Raw genomic sequence first — 12975 nt, 5'->3', positions numbered from 1 at the left:
TTATTTTTTTTTTTTTTTTGAGACAGAGTCTTGCTCTGTCACCCTGACTGGAGTGCAGTGGCTCAATCTCAGCTCACTGCAACCTCTGTCTCCAGGTTCAAGCGATTCTCCTGCCTCAGCCTCCTGAGTAGCTGGGATTACAGCAGTGTGCCACCATGCCCGGCAGATTTCTGTATTTTTCGTAGAGACAGGGTTTTGCCATGTTGGCCAGGCTGGTCTGGAACTCCTGACCTCAGGAGATCCACCCGCCTCAGCCTCCCAAAGTGCTGGGATTAAAGTCATGAGCCACCACACCCTGCCTAATTGTAATTTTTTTTTTGTAGAGACAGGATCTCCCTATGTTGCCCAGGCTTGCCTCTAACTCCTGGGCTCAAGCAATTCTCCTGCCTTGGCTTCCCAGAGTTTTAGGATTACAGCTGTGAGCCACCACTCTCAGCCATCATTAGCTCTTTTTTGGGTGGTGGGGGAAGGGACTGCCCCATTTTCCTGTTGACCTGTTGAACTTCAAGTCACTGAAAAAACCTAAATTGTTTTATAACTTTTGTTCTGATTGTAAAATAATATATATTCACTATTAAAAAAAAATGGAGTGGGGAACAGTGGCTCACACCTGTAATCCCAGCACTTTGGGAGGCCAAGATGGGTGGATTACCTGAGGTCAGGAGTTTGAGACCATCCTGGCGAACATGGTGAAACCCTGTCTCTTACTAAAAATACAAAAAATTAACTGGGCATGGTGGTGGGTGCCTGTAATTCCTGCTACTCGGGAGGCTGAGGCAGGAGAATAACTTGAACCCTGGGAGCCAGAGGTTGGAGTAAGTTGAGATCACGCCACTGCACTCCAGCCTGGGCGACATGAGCGAAACGCCATCTCAAAAAATATATATATTGGAAAATATTCCAAGATAGAATATAAATCTTTTTTTTTTTTTTTTTTTTTTGAGACGGAGTCTCGCTCTGTCACCCAGACTGGAGTGCAGGGGCCAGATCTCAGCTCACTGCAAGCTCCGCCTCCCGGGTTCACGCCATTCTCCTGCCTCAGCCTCCCGAGTAGCTGGGACTACAGGCTCCGCCACCTTGCCCGGCTAGTTTTTTTTTTTGTCTTTTTAGTAGAGACGGGGTTTCACCGTGTTAGCCAGGATGGTCTCGATCTCCTGACCTCGTGATCCGCCCGTCTCGGCCTCCCAAAGTGCTGGGATTACAGGCTTGAGCCACCGCGCCCGGCCTAGAATATAAATCTTAATGGCACTTACTGTTGTTGTTTTTCCCACCCTGCACTTGGTTGTTTTGTTTTAGGTATAAAAATAGGACTCTGCGTTCATCCTTGATAAGGCCGTCTGGCTACGTCCCCCAGCTCTCCTGTGTCTCAGAATCTTGTATAGTTACCAGTTCTCGCTGGCACCTAGGCAGGACTCAAAAAATGCCTACGGTGTGACTGGCTGAATGAAGAGGCATCTGCTTTAGTGGAAACAGGGACGCCTTCCATCCCGCTCCTGGCTTCACTCCTCTCCCCTGGTGTCTGAGCCCACTTTCCTTCCCTGAAACACCTCCTCCTCTGTTCTACTCACATCCTCCTGTTCTTCCAGCACAGCTGCAGACCCACCTCTTCCAAGAAGCCTTTGTTCTTTCTGATGCAAAAGACTGCTTTTGGGTTCCATAGTGTTTGTAGTTTGGCCACACGATTTGTTCTGGGTTAGATAATCTCCTCTCTTTTTCCCAGTCAGCAGAGCCCTGTACACTTCTCGTTTCCCTCACAGCCGCCATCCAACAGAGCCTGGAGAATATTCTGGGCCGGAAATGTGACTGGCCCCGCCCTGCTAGGGAAGAGTTCGTCTGGGTGACACAGGGCACAGCACCCACCTGAGCTCATCTGAGGCGTGGGAGGAAGTGCAGAGGCTCAGAGGGAGCCTCTTCCACCCCTCCACTGCCCCCGCTTCCTGGAGGCATGTCCTGCCTCCTGAAATTCATGTGGTGGGCAGTCCCTGGGCTCCCAACAGCGGGGCTGCACGTCTTGGGATAGGAAATGGGATTGAGTTGGCCTTTCACAGAGAGTTCTCTCTAGATACGATAAATCCTTCATGCCCCGCTGTTTAGAGACAGGAGATGGGTTAGGGCCCTTTTTAGTCCTGTGGGCTGACTACAGGGAGCCTTGGAAAAGGATGTCTTCCCTCACCTCACAGCGCCTAGTACCAACCCTTCTCACGCCTCCTGGAACAAGACCAATGTCCCAGGCCTGTAGCTTTCTTATCCATCTGGCCAGGCCGTGGTGGAAAAGCACAAACTGGGACTCAGGGCCCCCAAAGAGATCAGTCTCCCAGAGCAATCATGGTAAGCGACAGGGAAAGCCAGGCAAGCTCCAGATTTCCTCCTAGTTTGAATTTCCTAGAGGGACCCTACGTCCCCTCCTGCTTTCTCCATCCATAGCATGAGCAGTGTTCCTGAGCAGACCCTGGGCCAGGCCATGTGGGTAGCATCCCAGCTCCACTGCTGGTCAGTCGTGAGACACTGTGTCAGCTGCCCAAATTCACTCTGCCAGGGTGGGGGTGGTCACAGAACCTGCCTCCGAAGCGAGTTGAGTCAAGTGAGCCAATACACGTAACACACTTCTGAGTGTGCCTGGCACAGCACAAGTACTGTGCAGGTGTGGCCGTCCGTAGGTGCATGGACACAGGTGTGGCCATCCCTCGGTGCGTGGACACAGGTGTGGCCGTCCCTTGGTGCATGGACATAGGTGTGGCTGTCCCTTGCTGCGTGGACAAGGTGTGGCCGTCCCTAGGTGCATGGACACAGGTGTGGCCATTCCTAGGTGTGTGGATGCAGAGCGTGGCTGTCCCTAGGTGCCTGGATGCAGAGTGTGGCTGTCCCTAGGTACGTGGGCTGAGGTGTGGCCGTCCCTAGGTGTGTGGACACAGAGTGTAGCTGTCCCTAAGTGTCTGACCACAAGTGATGTGAGCTTTGCACCCTCTTTGGGACTGTGGCTCCTCCTATGGTCTAACCCTGAGGGGGCTCCTGGTAGGCCAAGACTGGATCCCTGGGTGACTACATAAAGTCTGGTGGTCTCAGCCTGGCAGAGGCCACCAGTCAGGATGCAGGGTGGTATGAGGCAGATGGACAGAGCCCAGGGTACCCCGCTGCTGCCACTGCCGAGAGCAGTGAACGCTGAACCAGGACTCAGCAGGCAGTGACTGTCCGAGGCCCTGGGCAGGTCACTTAAGCTATCTGGGCCAGGCTCTTGTCTTGACCAGGGCCTCCCCCCGTGACCGAAACGAAGAAAGGTTTGAATAAGAATAGTCAATCGTTTCGATTACTTCTCTGCATGGGGAAAAAGGGGCCCATAAGACAAAAACATCCAAAACACAGAAAACATTAGATCTCTAATTTTAATAGTTGAGAGGAAGGTTGTAAAATAAAACAGACAACACAGAGCTTCGTGACGGCCTCGGATTGGCAGTCAACCCAGGGATACAGAAATGTAAACAAAAACAGAGCTTCCAGATAACATTATTGTGTGCTGTGTAACTTTCAGAATACGGCAGCTCCCCAGACACTCTAAAGTCAAGTGAAACAAGAGTTTTTTTTTNCCCAAAGTGCTGGGATTACAGGCTTGAGCCACCGCGCCCGGCAACAAGAGTTTTTAGAATCAATCTATACACATTTCAGAGGGCAGTCCAGGAAGGCGCCTTCCTCTTAGGTCAGCCCAGGGCTGGGCCCGAGCCTGAGCCCAGGGAGGTGCAGACACTACCCATTTTGGGCAGGGGAGGCCGAAGTGGTTCTGCTTCGGGCGGGGTTTGGCTTTAAGGGGCTGACCCGCTGGCTGTGTTGTGGGGACCGCTTTTGCATTTGCCTCTGGCAGGCTGGCTCTGACCCCTGCCTGTCTTTCCCTTTGGCTCACAAGACACACACCCCTTTATACCCAGAATCCCTTTCCCAGCTGCAGCAAGGGAGCCAGCCAGCCAGCCAGGATGGCTCTCCCCACAGGCACTCCAAACGCCAGCCTGGCCAGGTGAAGAAGTCAGAAAAAAGGCAACAGATACAATTTGATAGCCATCAAATCCTCTCCTCCCTCTGGAAGTTTCTGAGGTGCTGGTCGTCATTCTGTCCCATTTTTTGCCACTGTGCTAGGGCTTTTGACTCAACCAAGAAAAGGGCCGGCCTTCCAGCCTGGCCCTGCAAGAGTGTCCTAGTGCTTCAGGTAGTGGATGGGGATTGGCATTCGTCCCACCTGCCTGCCCTCTAAAGCCCTAGAAGGACACACCCTCAGCATCAGGCCAGCTCTCCAGGTCACTGGGGCTTGCCTTGATAGGATGTGCAGGGCAGAGCCTGGAGGGAAGAGCAGAAGATGCCACGTGCTGTTTGCAGGAGCAGCCATCCAGGGCACCGCTGGAGGAAGATCTTCCAGTGACTGTCTCAGCACGTACAAAGAATGGGGGTGGGCTGGGGCAGCCCCTGCCCAGAGCCAAGGCACAGAGGAGGTTTGAAATGTCCAGGATAAATAGAAGCGCATGGGAATGGAGAAAAGCCAGCTCCTTCCCACTCTTAAAAACATCGCCATTGGCACCAAAAATATATTAACATCTGTACATTTGTCATCTTTAAAAAAAAAAAAAGGAAATAAAACCTTCCTGGCACCTTGCAGTTTATTTCTTAGAAATGAGGTGATATGTGGAAAGGCTTCCTGTGTGTACACATGCACGCACACACAGAGCAGTGCATACACACAAGCACATGCACACACACGGCTGGGCACACACGTGTGCCTCTCCTTGCCAGAAGGACAGAGCCCTCCAGAACCCTGAGCATTAGAGGAAGCCCTGCCAGGTGGGGGGTTCGCTGCCAGCCCCCACCACGGTTGTTTGCAGAGGTGCCCTTTGCCAGTGCTTTTGACTCTGCTGTCCACTGGGGACCTGCAGCCCCTGCCCTGTGCTGAGAGGCGGGGGCAGTGGGATCCTAGCTCAAATTTCCTCTGGGTAGGAAGTCCTGCTGCCGGGCACACAGTGCCTGTCTCTGTGGGCGGCTGCTTCTAATTGAAGGCAGCCTTGGCCTCATCCCATCTCCAGACATAGGCACATCTTCTCAGGCTCAGAGCAGCCTCAGCCCATAAGTTAAAAATGCAAAAATGAGCAGAGGTCATTGCTGGGCCTGAGTGAACACGTGTGCCCAGAGGGGAGACCAAGGCACGGGGGCTCCAGTCCTGATCACTGGTGTTCGGGTGAGAGGTCGCAGGAGGGTGGGCTGGTCAGGCAGCTGGGAGGCAACCCTGGACCCTCTCAGGGCCTCTGGGAGCACCCCCAGGGCTCGAGCCACTCACAGGTGGGGGCTGCCCTGCAGCAGGGAAGTGACAGTGTTCTGTAGTGCCACGGCCACCTTCTTGGAGGTCTTGCGCAGCAGTGGGCTGTCAGGGTGGTGCTCCTTCAGGTGCAGGACGTGGCCCTCCTGGCTCTCAGATGTGCAGCCACACTCTTCACACACATACAGCTTGGCCCGCCGCTCCTTGTACGCGTACTTCTGCTGCACGCCATGGATCTTCTTGAGGTGAGACTCCAGAGAGCAGCGCTGCGTGAAGGCCTTGTCACACAGGCTGCACTTGTAGGGCCGCACGCCTGCGGGGAGGACAGGGGCCAGCATCAGAGACCTGGCAGGGACTTTGGAGGGTGTCGGCTGCTTCTGGACACAAAAAGGACAGGACCCCTGCCTCTCGAGCCAAGGGATGGACGGAGGCCTGTCCAACACCAATTTCCCGAGTGACTCTCAAATCAAAACTCCTAACTAATGAGCTCAGGAGGACTTTGGCCCTGAGCTCCGGGATGCCCTTCCAGGCTGCCCGTCACCGAGGGAGAGCAGGGGGTGCTGGGCTTTTCCCGCACGGCCGCAGCCAGGCAGATCTGGCGTGCTTCTCCCAGCCATGGGCTTCTGCTTACCAGTGTGAGTTCGGACGTGTCTCTTGAGGTCGAAGGTGTCATTGAAGCCCTTCCCGCAGTATGTGCAGAGGTGCCTCTTGACGTCGTTGTGACACTTCATGTGGCGGTTCAGCATGCGCTGGTAGGTGAAGGCCTTCTGGCAGATGTGGCAGGTGAACAGGTCTCCACTGGGACTGTCCCCAAGGGTCACCTGTGGGTGAGGACAGCATTGCTGACAGACATCCAGAAGTTGGGGCCACAGGCCGGCAGACTGGGAAGACGTGGATGCCAGTCCCCAGTGCCCCTGAGGAGGGTGGTGGCCACCTCCCAGAGGCCACAGCTCTGTGCCATCTGCCCGGAGATCAGCACTCCTCTGCAGAAACCTTGGCCCAGGTCCCAGGTCAGTCTCTGCCTACATCTCGTTTGTGCCATGTCTTACGAGCTGGACGCAGGTCTACATGCACGCCCCTGGCCCTCAGAGACAGCGTGAGTGGCATTACCTTCATCTTGGTGCGCAGGAAGCCATGGTCTCTGCTCTGGGGGTCTGTCAAGTGTCCCATGTCTTCAGAGGGCAGCTGGGCCACCACACAGGGCCCAGGGGCCACACTGTAGCTAGAGTCTCGAAGGCTCATGTTCAAAGCCAGGGGGCAGGAAGGGGGTTCGGCCACAGAGGGCTCCGGCTCCCGGTAGGGTTGTGGTGGGCAGAAGCCCAGGCTGACTGGGGAGAGAACAGATAGGTGAGGGGCTTGGTAGAGAAGAGAGGATCCAGCGGGGTTTCTGGAAGCTTCCCTAGCCATGAGACGGCTGGAACCTGGAGACTCCGTCCCTCCCATCGCAGACATGTGGCAGAGCGGGGCTGCCCCGACCACCACTGCTGTACCGCCCTCCTGCCCTATTAAGGTAATTGCAGGTGATGCCAGCCAAGCGCCACTGCCCGCTGAGTAATTTGTGTCTTAGCGGAACTGGGAGGACCGAATTGCCCTGCCAATTATCCCTCCGGAGTTGTCTGCCTGCCCCACCTGGGCCAGTCCCTCTGAATGCCAGGCCTCATCCACTCTCCTACAGGGACAAAGGGCACTGGGAGCCGGAGGCCTCTGTGGCCAAACCCCCTTCCTGCCCCCGGCTTTGAACATGAGCCAGTGGAGACCTTCTGCCCAGGGACAGCTCTTGGAGCTGCATCAGAATGGTCCCCGGTGGTCTGGACCACTCCAGGCCTCTCCTCCGACAGATTTGGCTGCTGGTCTTGGGGGTGTGGGTGGTCCTAGCCCTGCTTCCCACCCCCACCCCAGCAGGCCAGTTCCTGCTGTTGCAGCCCAGGGCTCCAGGCTCTCCACTCCCAGCTGGTCCCAGCTCTGCAGGGAAACAGGCCAGGTGGGTGGAACAGGGAGGAGGTCAGGGAGCCGCAGGTGGATGCAGCCTAACAGTCTCGGCGGCCTGCCCAGGCTTATGCAACCCTCCCCCTCGGCAGGACCGCTCGCTGGGGCATGTCGGGCTGGGCTCCCTCAGCAGCGGCAGCACCGATACCTGGCAGCCCTTGGATGCAGCCACGCCCCATGGCAGGCACCTCACACCGAACGGGCCAGGGAGGCTTGGCTTCAGACCTTAAGCCCAGTGCTGACTACAGAGGACCAGAAAGAGAGCACTCTCGAGGGACACGGAGAGACAATTCTCAAAGCCAACAGAGCTGGGGCAAATTTTTCAACTTAATATTTTTCTTCCAAAGAGCCTGAGCTCAGTACTTGAAACCCGTAAGCTAAGGACATCCTCCAAGCTTCAGAAGGAAAAATCATGAGGGGCCTATGACCTAAAGGATGAGTGAGCTTCTGAGGGAGGCTGATGTGGGATTGCAGAAGCAGGAGCATGGCCCTGTGCACCCTGCCGTCTCGCAGCCAGCAAGGCAGAGAACGGGCAAGGGCCCAGGCAGGAGGGCTGCTGCCCTCACCTCTTCTCCCAGGAGGACAGGGACATGGGGGAAGCAGAGGAATGTGGTTGTGGAGCAAGGGTGCGTTTGACAGTGCTGAAGTTTCGGGAGAGGCCCCCACTCTCGCCCCTCAAAATACAACAAAGGTCTGAGAGAGAAGAATGCGCCCGCCGCCGCCCAGAACCCGTCCTGCAGGCACTGGCGTCCGTCTGTCCGGGGGCCTTTAATGGGCCACCTCATTCCTTGGGTTGAATCATTAGCGCCTGACCCAGGCCTGGCCTCTGGGCTGGCATTGCACCTCTCTCTGAGCCTGAGTGTCGGGGTCTGGCTGTCTACCCCGGCTTGTTCCCCTGCCACAGGAGCTGTCTGGCTGGGGGTGGGCGGGGCGATGGTGAGCTTCTCATGCAGGCTCGCCAGCTATTGGAGACCTTGGCTGAGAATTCATAGCTGGGTGACAGTTTCCATTTCTCAATCCAGGTGGAGACAAACAGGAACCCTACCCTCCTCTGCCTGTCAGTACTGGATGGTGTGAGCGAGGTCCCCCAGCCACACCACAGCAGGAGACAGCAGGTGAGGGATGGGCTGAGCCCACAACGGTGGCTGCTCTGGGCTGCCCTGCTCCACCAGAGGGGAGGCTCATGGTTAGGGTCCTGAGATCCATGCATTTGTGAGGAGACCTGTGTCCTTTGCCCGCCTCTGCTGTTCCACACAAACCTGGCCGAGCTGGTGCTGGGAGACCGGGGCCAGAGAGTGGGCCTGCCTGCTTTGGCTCTCTGGTCCACCTCCACCCTGAGTGAGGGGAAGAGGAGGCTGGATGGGCGGCCACCCGCCGCCAGGGTGGGGATGTTTGCCTCATCCCACCCACCCTGCCAAACCTGTCGCCCTGCCACCCCCATGAGCATGTCCCTCCTGCGGCCACACGCACAGGGAGTGCGCACTGGCGTGCCACCTGGCACTGAGTGTCGCTGAGTGGCAGGAGGCAGGAAGCAGAACTGGTTGGGCCCTGCTTGTGGCGCTCTCTGTCCCTAATTAGATGTTTCCGGCAAGGCGGTGGCGCTGTGACCACTCATCACCCGCCCACAGCTGTAGAGTATGGCAAGGCCAAACTAGCCTGGCCCTCTTCCTACTGCCTGGGGGCTTATGGGTCCCCTCCTACTGGCCCAACTTGCCTCTACCTGGACAATGTTGAGGGCCAGGCCCAGAGCAGAGGCACGGACACCGCGGGACCATGTCCAGGGCAGTTGCCCATCAAGGCCTGTCTCCTGCCTTAGCCTCTGTAAGTCCTCCATCTCTTGGATGGAAAGCTGTTGGCCCAGATGTTGGGGAAAGTGCCAGATCCCCCCATTCAAGGCCTCAGGACAGGGCTGGGCACGAGGTCTGTCCCTGGCTCTCTGCAGAGAGCAAATGAAGCAGATGCAAGAATGACCCCCTCCTGGGCCCCGCTGACCACATGGGTGCTGCCCCGGAACATGGGGGTCAGCCCAGTTCTGAAGGTGAGACGGGGACCCAGCATGTCAGCACAGTGCAGCTGGTTTTCAGCAGCCTTACACCCTTATCAGGAAGGGCTGGTGCCCCCGTGCCCATCTCCTCTGTTCCCTGTAGGTCAGCTAGCAAATCATCCAAAAGGACCCAGCACCAGCCAGAGGCAGGCCAACCCAGAAACGCATGGGCCAGTCTCTGCGCCTTCTGTTTCCACTGTGAACTTCCAGAAGTTCCTTCAGACAGTATATTTTCCCTCTTTCCCAGCCACTTTTTACTGGGTATCCACAAAGAAGTTAAAACTGTGCCTTGGCCCTCCTGCCAGGGTGCCCGCCCAGAACAGTGGGGGCAGTGCTTCCTGTTGCAGCCCCCACCCAGCCAGGCACAGGCCCAGTGTCCCTGTGGGACTCCATCCAGGACTTGTTGAAATGGCCGATGATACAAAGGAGCCCCGACTTCACCCATGGCCAGCTTCCCTCGCCATCCTCCCTGCGGCCAAAGGACTTGCCCTCACCTGTTCTTTCCAGGACAAATCATCTGCCAGGTTTCTGCCTCAGGACACCCAAGCTCAGCACAGACCGCCTAGCAGCCTGGGTGACAGGATCCCGGGGGACAGGTAGGAGTCTCATCTAGCTGGCTGCCTAGGCCCATCCTGCCTTTCTGTCTCTATCCACTGTGTGGCTGTCCACTCTCCCAGCCCCACTCCCTGGCAAGCACAGCAAACATCTCCTTCGCTGCCAAGCACGGCCCAGGAATTACTACAGGGTAACCATTCCATTGGAGGCTGGAGCTCTCCCCTCCTCACCCCGACGCATCCTCGGGCCCCAAAGCTCACTCTCAGCCTCCCTGACCAGCTGCAAAGAGACCTGCCCAAGTGCCCACACTACCTAGTGGTAGAGCCAGGCTGGGCTGCATTCCTTGAAGGAAGCTCCAATGTCCCACCGCCCAGCCTGCTGGCCTCCCTGAGCTCGAGTGTCCACCAGGCTAGTGGCAGAGCAGACCGTGGCCAGCCCAGTGACAGAGGGGAGGCTGGGAAGCCTGGAAGAGGCCCTGGGATGCTCCTCCACTCCAGCTTCCAGTCTGTCCTCAGGTGCCTTCCTGACCTGGAGATTTCACTCAGCAGGGGGTGGGGCTCCGCTGGGGGGTTGGGAGAACCAGCTTCAACCCTGTTCCTGGAGCCCTTCCCTGGTCAGTCCAGGAGGTAGAATTTACCCCCTGGGACAGGTGCCTGGGTTTATCCTCAAGGAACCAGGCATTACTCCCTGTCACTCCAAGTCAATACTGACATAACAAAGGAAGGCGAGGGGAGGGCAGTTGTGGGGGGGCGGCAGTTCAAGGTGGCTTCCTAGCCAGTAATCCTTTCAAGTCTCCAGGGCGCATGCATGGAGCCGTCTTCACCTCTTCCCAGGGGAAAGATTCTGCCCTGGGAGTGAGAAGCTCTAGAATTCTACCTGGGGGAGAGAGGCTGATGTGATTGTCAAACTGGGGCCCTGGAATCAGTGCTGTCGGGCTGGGGCCCAGCACCTCTGGCCAGTAAAACCTTCCCCTTCCAGGTGGTCTCTGGGAGGCTTTGAGGGTCTCAGAGGAACCTGGCAGGAAGGTCAGAACTCAAACACTCCCACGTTTCTGGGCCCTCCACTGGAAATAGGGTCAACGCTTAGCTGGTCACAACGTTCCAGGAATCTGTGAGGCGAACGGAAACGTGCCCAGCTGGCTCTGGGGTCATGGTTGGCTGGTGATGGAATGGCCCAGCCAGGGGACAGGTCAGCACAAAACACACCCCCACTCTCCAGCCATCTGAGGCAGCCGAGCGTGGACTGCGGACATTCCCTTTCTCATTGCCAAAACCTGTGGGAAAACTCTTCAGTGGGCCACATGGCTTTCAGAGGTAAAATTAAGTTCTCTATCTTCTACCCTTTACTTGACCCACAGGATTCTCTCCTTGCCAGAGGGATGAGGACAAATTCTCCCTTCATCCTTGAGATTGGACTCCCGTCACATATCCTGGAGGAGCCTACAGAGAAGCCGGCAGGTCTCCCTCACCTGGACGGTGGCAGCCGGTGGCCCAGACCACCCAGAGGCCCTCCCCTGCACCTGATGGGACAGACCCTGGGGCATAAGTCTCCCCTGCCACTTCCACTGTGGTCACTAGAACTGTGGTGGAGAAAATCGCTAGGACACAAAGAAGTCAATGATTTCAACAAACGGAATTTCTTTGTCCTTTGTAAAAGTCAACACATGATCTGTTACTGATTGGGATGTGAAATAAAACTAAAAATAACAGCACACTGAGCCTGGCTCAGAGCTCAGCTCACCTTTACTACGGTCCAAGTTCAGTTTATCAGATCCCAAGGAGCAGCTAAGCAGCAAGTCAAACACAGGTGAGGGCGGAAGGCGGAGCGGGGAGGGGGCTCCGGCCCTCTGCGTGCCCCCACAAACCCCCAGGTAGAGAACCAGCCAGTTCACCAGGGATGGTGGCCAAGCAAGAACCTATAAACAGAATCCTGAGACCACACCCTAATCTGCCACAGGTGAGGAGGCCACTCACATCCCTTTTTGCCTCAGTTTCCCCAATGGGGTTATCAGGGTCTTCTGGCACATTCCCTTGTTTTAAGGAACTGTGAAAGAGGGGTCCCCTTGAGATCAGGTTAAGCTGTGAAACATCCTGCCAGCACCACAGGCCACAAAGACCTCACCACACTATCTCCAACAGCTGATTCAGGAGGGAAACTGAGCAAGAGCCCTCACAGGGCCCCTCACTGCTGCCCTCATTTCCCCACTTTCCTACAAGGCCTGGGGCGGTGCCAGGGAGTCTGCAGATCAAGGGTCAAAGTCAGTTGGTTAATTACTCCCCCCTCCCCCCTCGGAGGGGCTGGGCTGGGCGTTCAGAGCGTCCCCGCCCCGCCCCCCCCCAGGCCTGGGTAGGGGGCGTTCGGAAGGAAGCAGGCTTTCTCCAGACCAAAGACTTTGTTGGGGGTTGGGGAGGACAGAAGGGGTAGGAGTGTTCTTGGGGCGTTCAGGGGAAGATGCCGCTGGAGGAAGAAGCAACTCGGGTTACTCATTCACAGTCGACGCTGTCTAGGCGTCTGCCAAAAATAACTGGGTACACCAGCTTCCCCGGGCCTGGCCCCCCGCTGTGGGGTGGGCTCCCTTCAGCTGCTTTCTATGCAATTGTGTCCTCCGCCAAGGTGAAGGAAGTGCGTTTCTAGCAGACGTGAGACCCGATCCCACCTCTGCTTTAAGGGCAAGAGGGGCGCAGCGGGCGCCTGCCCTACCGTCTCGGCGCACTGCGCGGGACCAGGAGCCAGAGCCCCACGAAAATTTGGGGGCCCACACCCCCCACCGGCTCGACCCTCACTCCGACCCGGCCACCAGTGTTGTCGGGGAGGAGGAAGGACCTGTGCGAGCGGCTGGAGCTCAGAGTCTTTTAACACAAATCTCGGCCGAAACTCCAGCTCGCTCCCAGCCCCACAAAGTGGCATCGCTCCAGTGCCCTCCTCCCGCCTCATGCAAATCCCGGTTTTCTGGATTTACGACGTCGGAGCCGAGGGTCGCCTGAGCGGTGACACACCCCGCTGCCTCCTCTGTCCGCGGTTCAGGGGTGGGGATAGCGGTTCCGCGCCCCTAGGCCCTGGGAGCAGCTCCGCTTCCACCATGCAGCCCCGCCCCACCGGCGCT

General features: G+C 57.1%; 2 protein-coding genes across 18 annotated transcripts in view; one reads left to right on the top strand and one right to left on the bottom strand.

Annotated features, from left to right (window-relative positions):
- LOC108518631 (uncharacterized) overlaps positions 1 to 11617 on the top strand; it is a 53220-nt gene extending 41603 nt beyond the window's left edge. For 7 of the 16 annotated variants that reach the window (XR_001882428.1, XR_001882427.1, XR_001882425.1 and 4 more), the window contains 2 exons: positions 8296 to 8388; positions 9565 to 9814. Coding sequence is in view for 1 of the 16 variants with exons in the window: in XM_017857165.1 (XP_017712654.1) it covers positions 8296 to 8388; positions 11230 to 11550 (414 nt within the window). In the remaining 15 variants the exon portion in view is untranslated. Of the gene's footprint in view, positions 1 to 1296; positions 3575 to 6212; positions 6298 to 7114; positions 7269 to 7365; positions 8389 to 9564; positions 9914 to 11229 lie in introns of those variants that run through there. The other 9 variants (XR_001882424.1, XR_001882429.1, XR_001882420.1 and 6 more) reach the window with 8 other exon arrangements.
- OVOL1 (ovo like transcriptional repressor 1) lies at positions 4624 to 9897 on the bottom strand. 2 transcript variants are annotated; one of them, XM_017857167.1, is made up of 4 exons: positions 9812 to 9897; positions 6398 to 6615; positions 5919 to 6108; positions 4624 to 5600 (listed from the first exon to the last, which is right to left on the bottom strand). In XM_017857167.1, exons 2-4 carry the CDS (start codon positions 6527 to 6529, stop codon positions 5305 to 5307), a joined length of 618 nt encoding a protein of 205 aa, XP_017712656.1. In that variant the 5' UTR covers positions 6530 to 6615; positions 9812 to 9897; the 3' UTR covers positions 4624 to 5304. The 2 variants fall into 2 exon arrangements, with proteins under 2 accessions (XP_017712656.1, XP_017712655.1); XM_017857166.1 differs by lacking the exon at positions 9812 to 9897 and having other exon boundaries at positions 6398 to 6967.
- Positions 11618 to 12975: the final 1358 nt, after the last annotated feature.

This window comes from Rhinopithecus bieti, unplaced genomic scaffold, assembly GCF_001698545.2.
Source record: "Rhinopithecus bieti isolate Rb0 unplaced genomic scaffold, ASM169854v2 scaffold_44159, whole genome shotgun sequence".
NCBI lineage: Eukaryota > Metazoa > Chordata > Mammalia > Primates > Cercopithecidae > Rhinopithecus > Rhinopithecus bieti.
The sequence above is the reverse complement of the archived record's forward strand: the minus strand, read 5'-3'. Positions and strand labels throughout refer to the sequence as shown.

Bases quoted from the DNA above. Each gene is read 5' to 3' on its own strand.
- OVOL1 (XM_017857166.1), bottom strand. From the start codon at position 6,739: ATGTCTGCGATGGGAGGGACGGAGTCTCCAGGTTCCAGCCGTCTCATG. The intron at 6,109-6,397 runs GTAATGCCACTC...CCTCACCCACAG, and splicing joins TCCTGCGCACCAAGATGAAG to GTGACCCTTGGGGACAGTCC. The intron at 5,601-5,918 runs GTAAGCAGAAGC...TCCTCCCCGCAG, and splicing joins ACACGTCCGAACTCACACTG to GCGTGCGGCCCTACAAGTGC.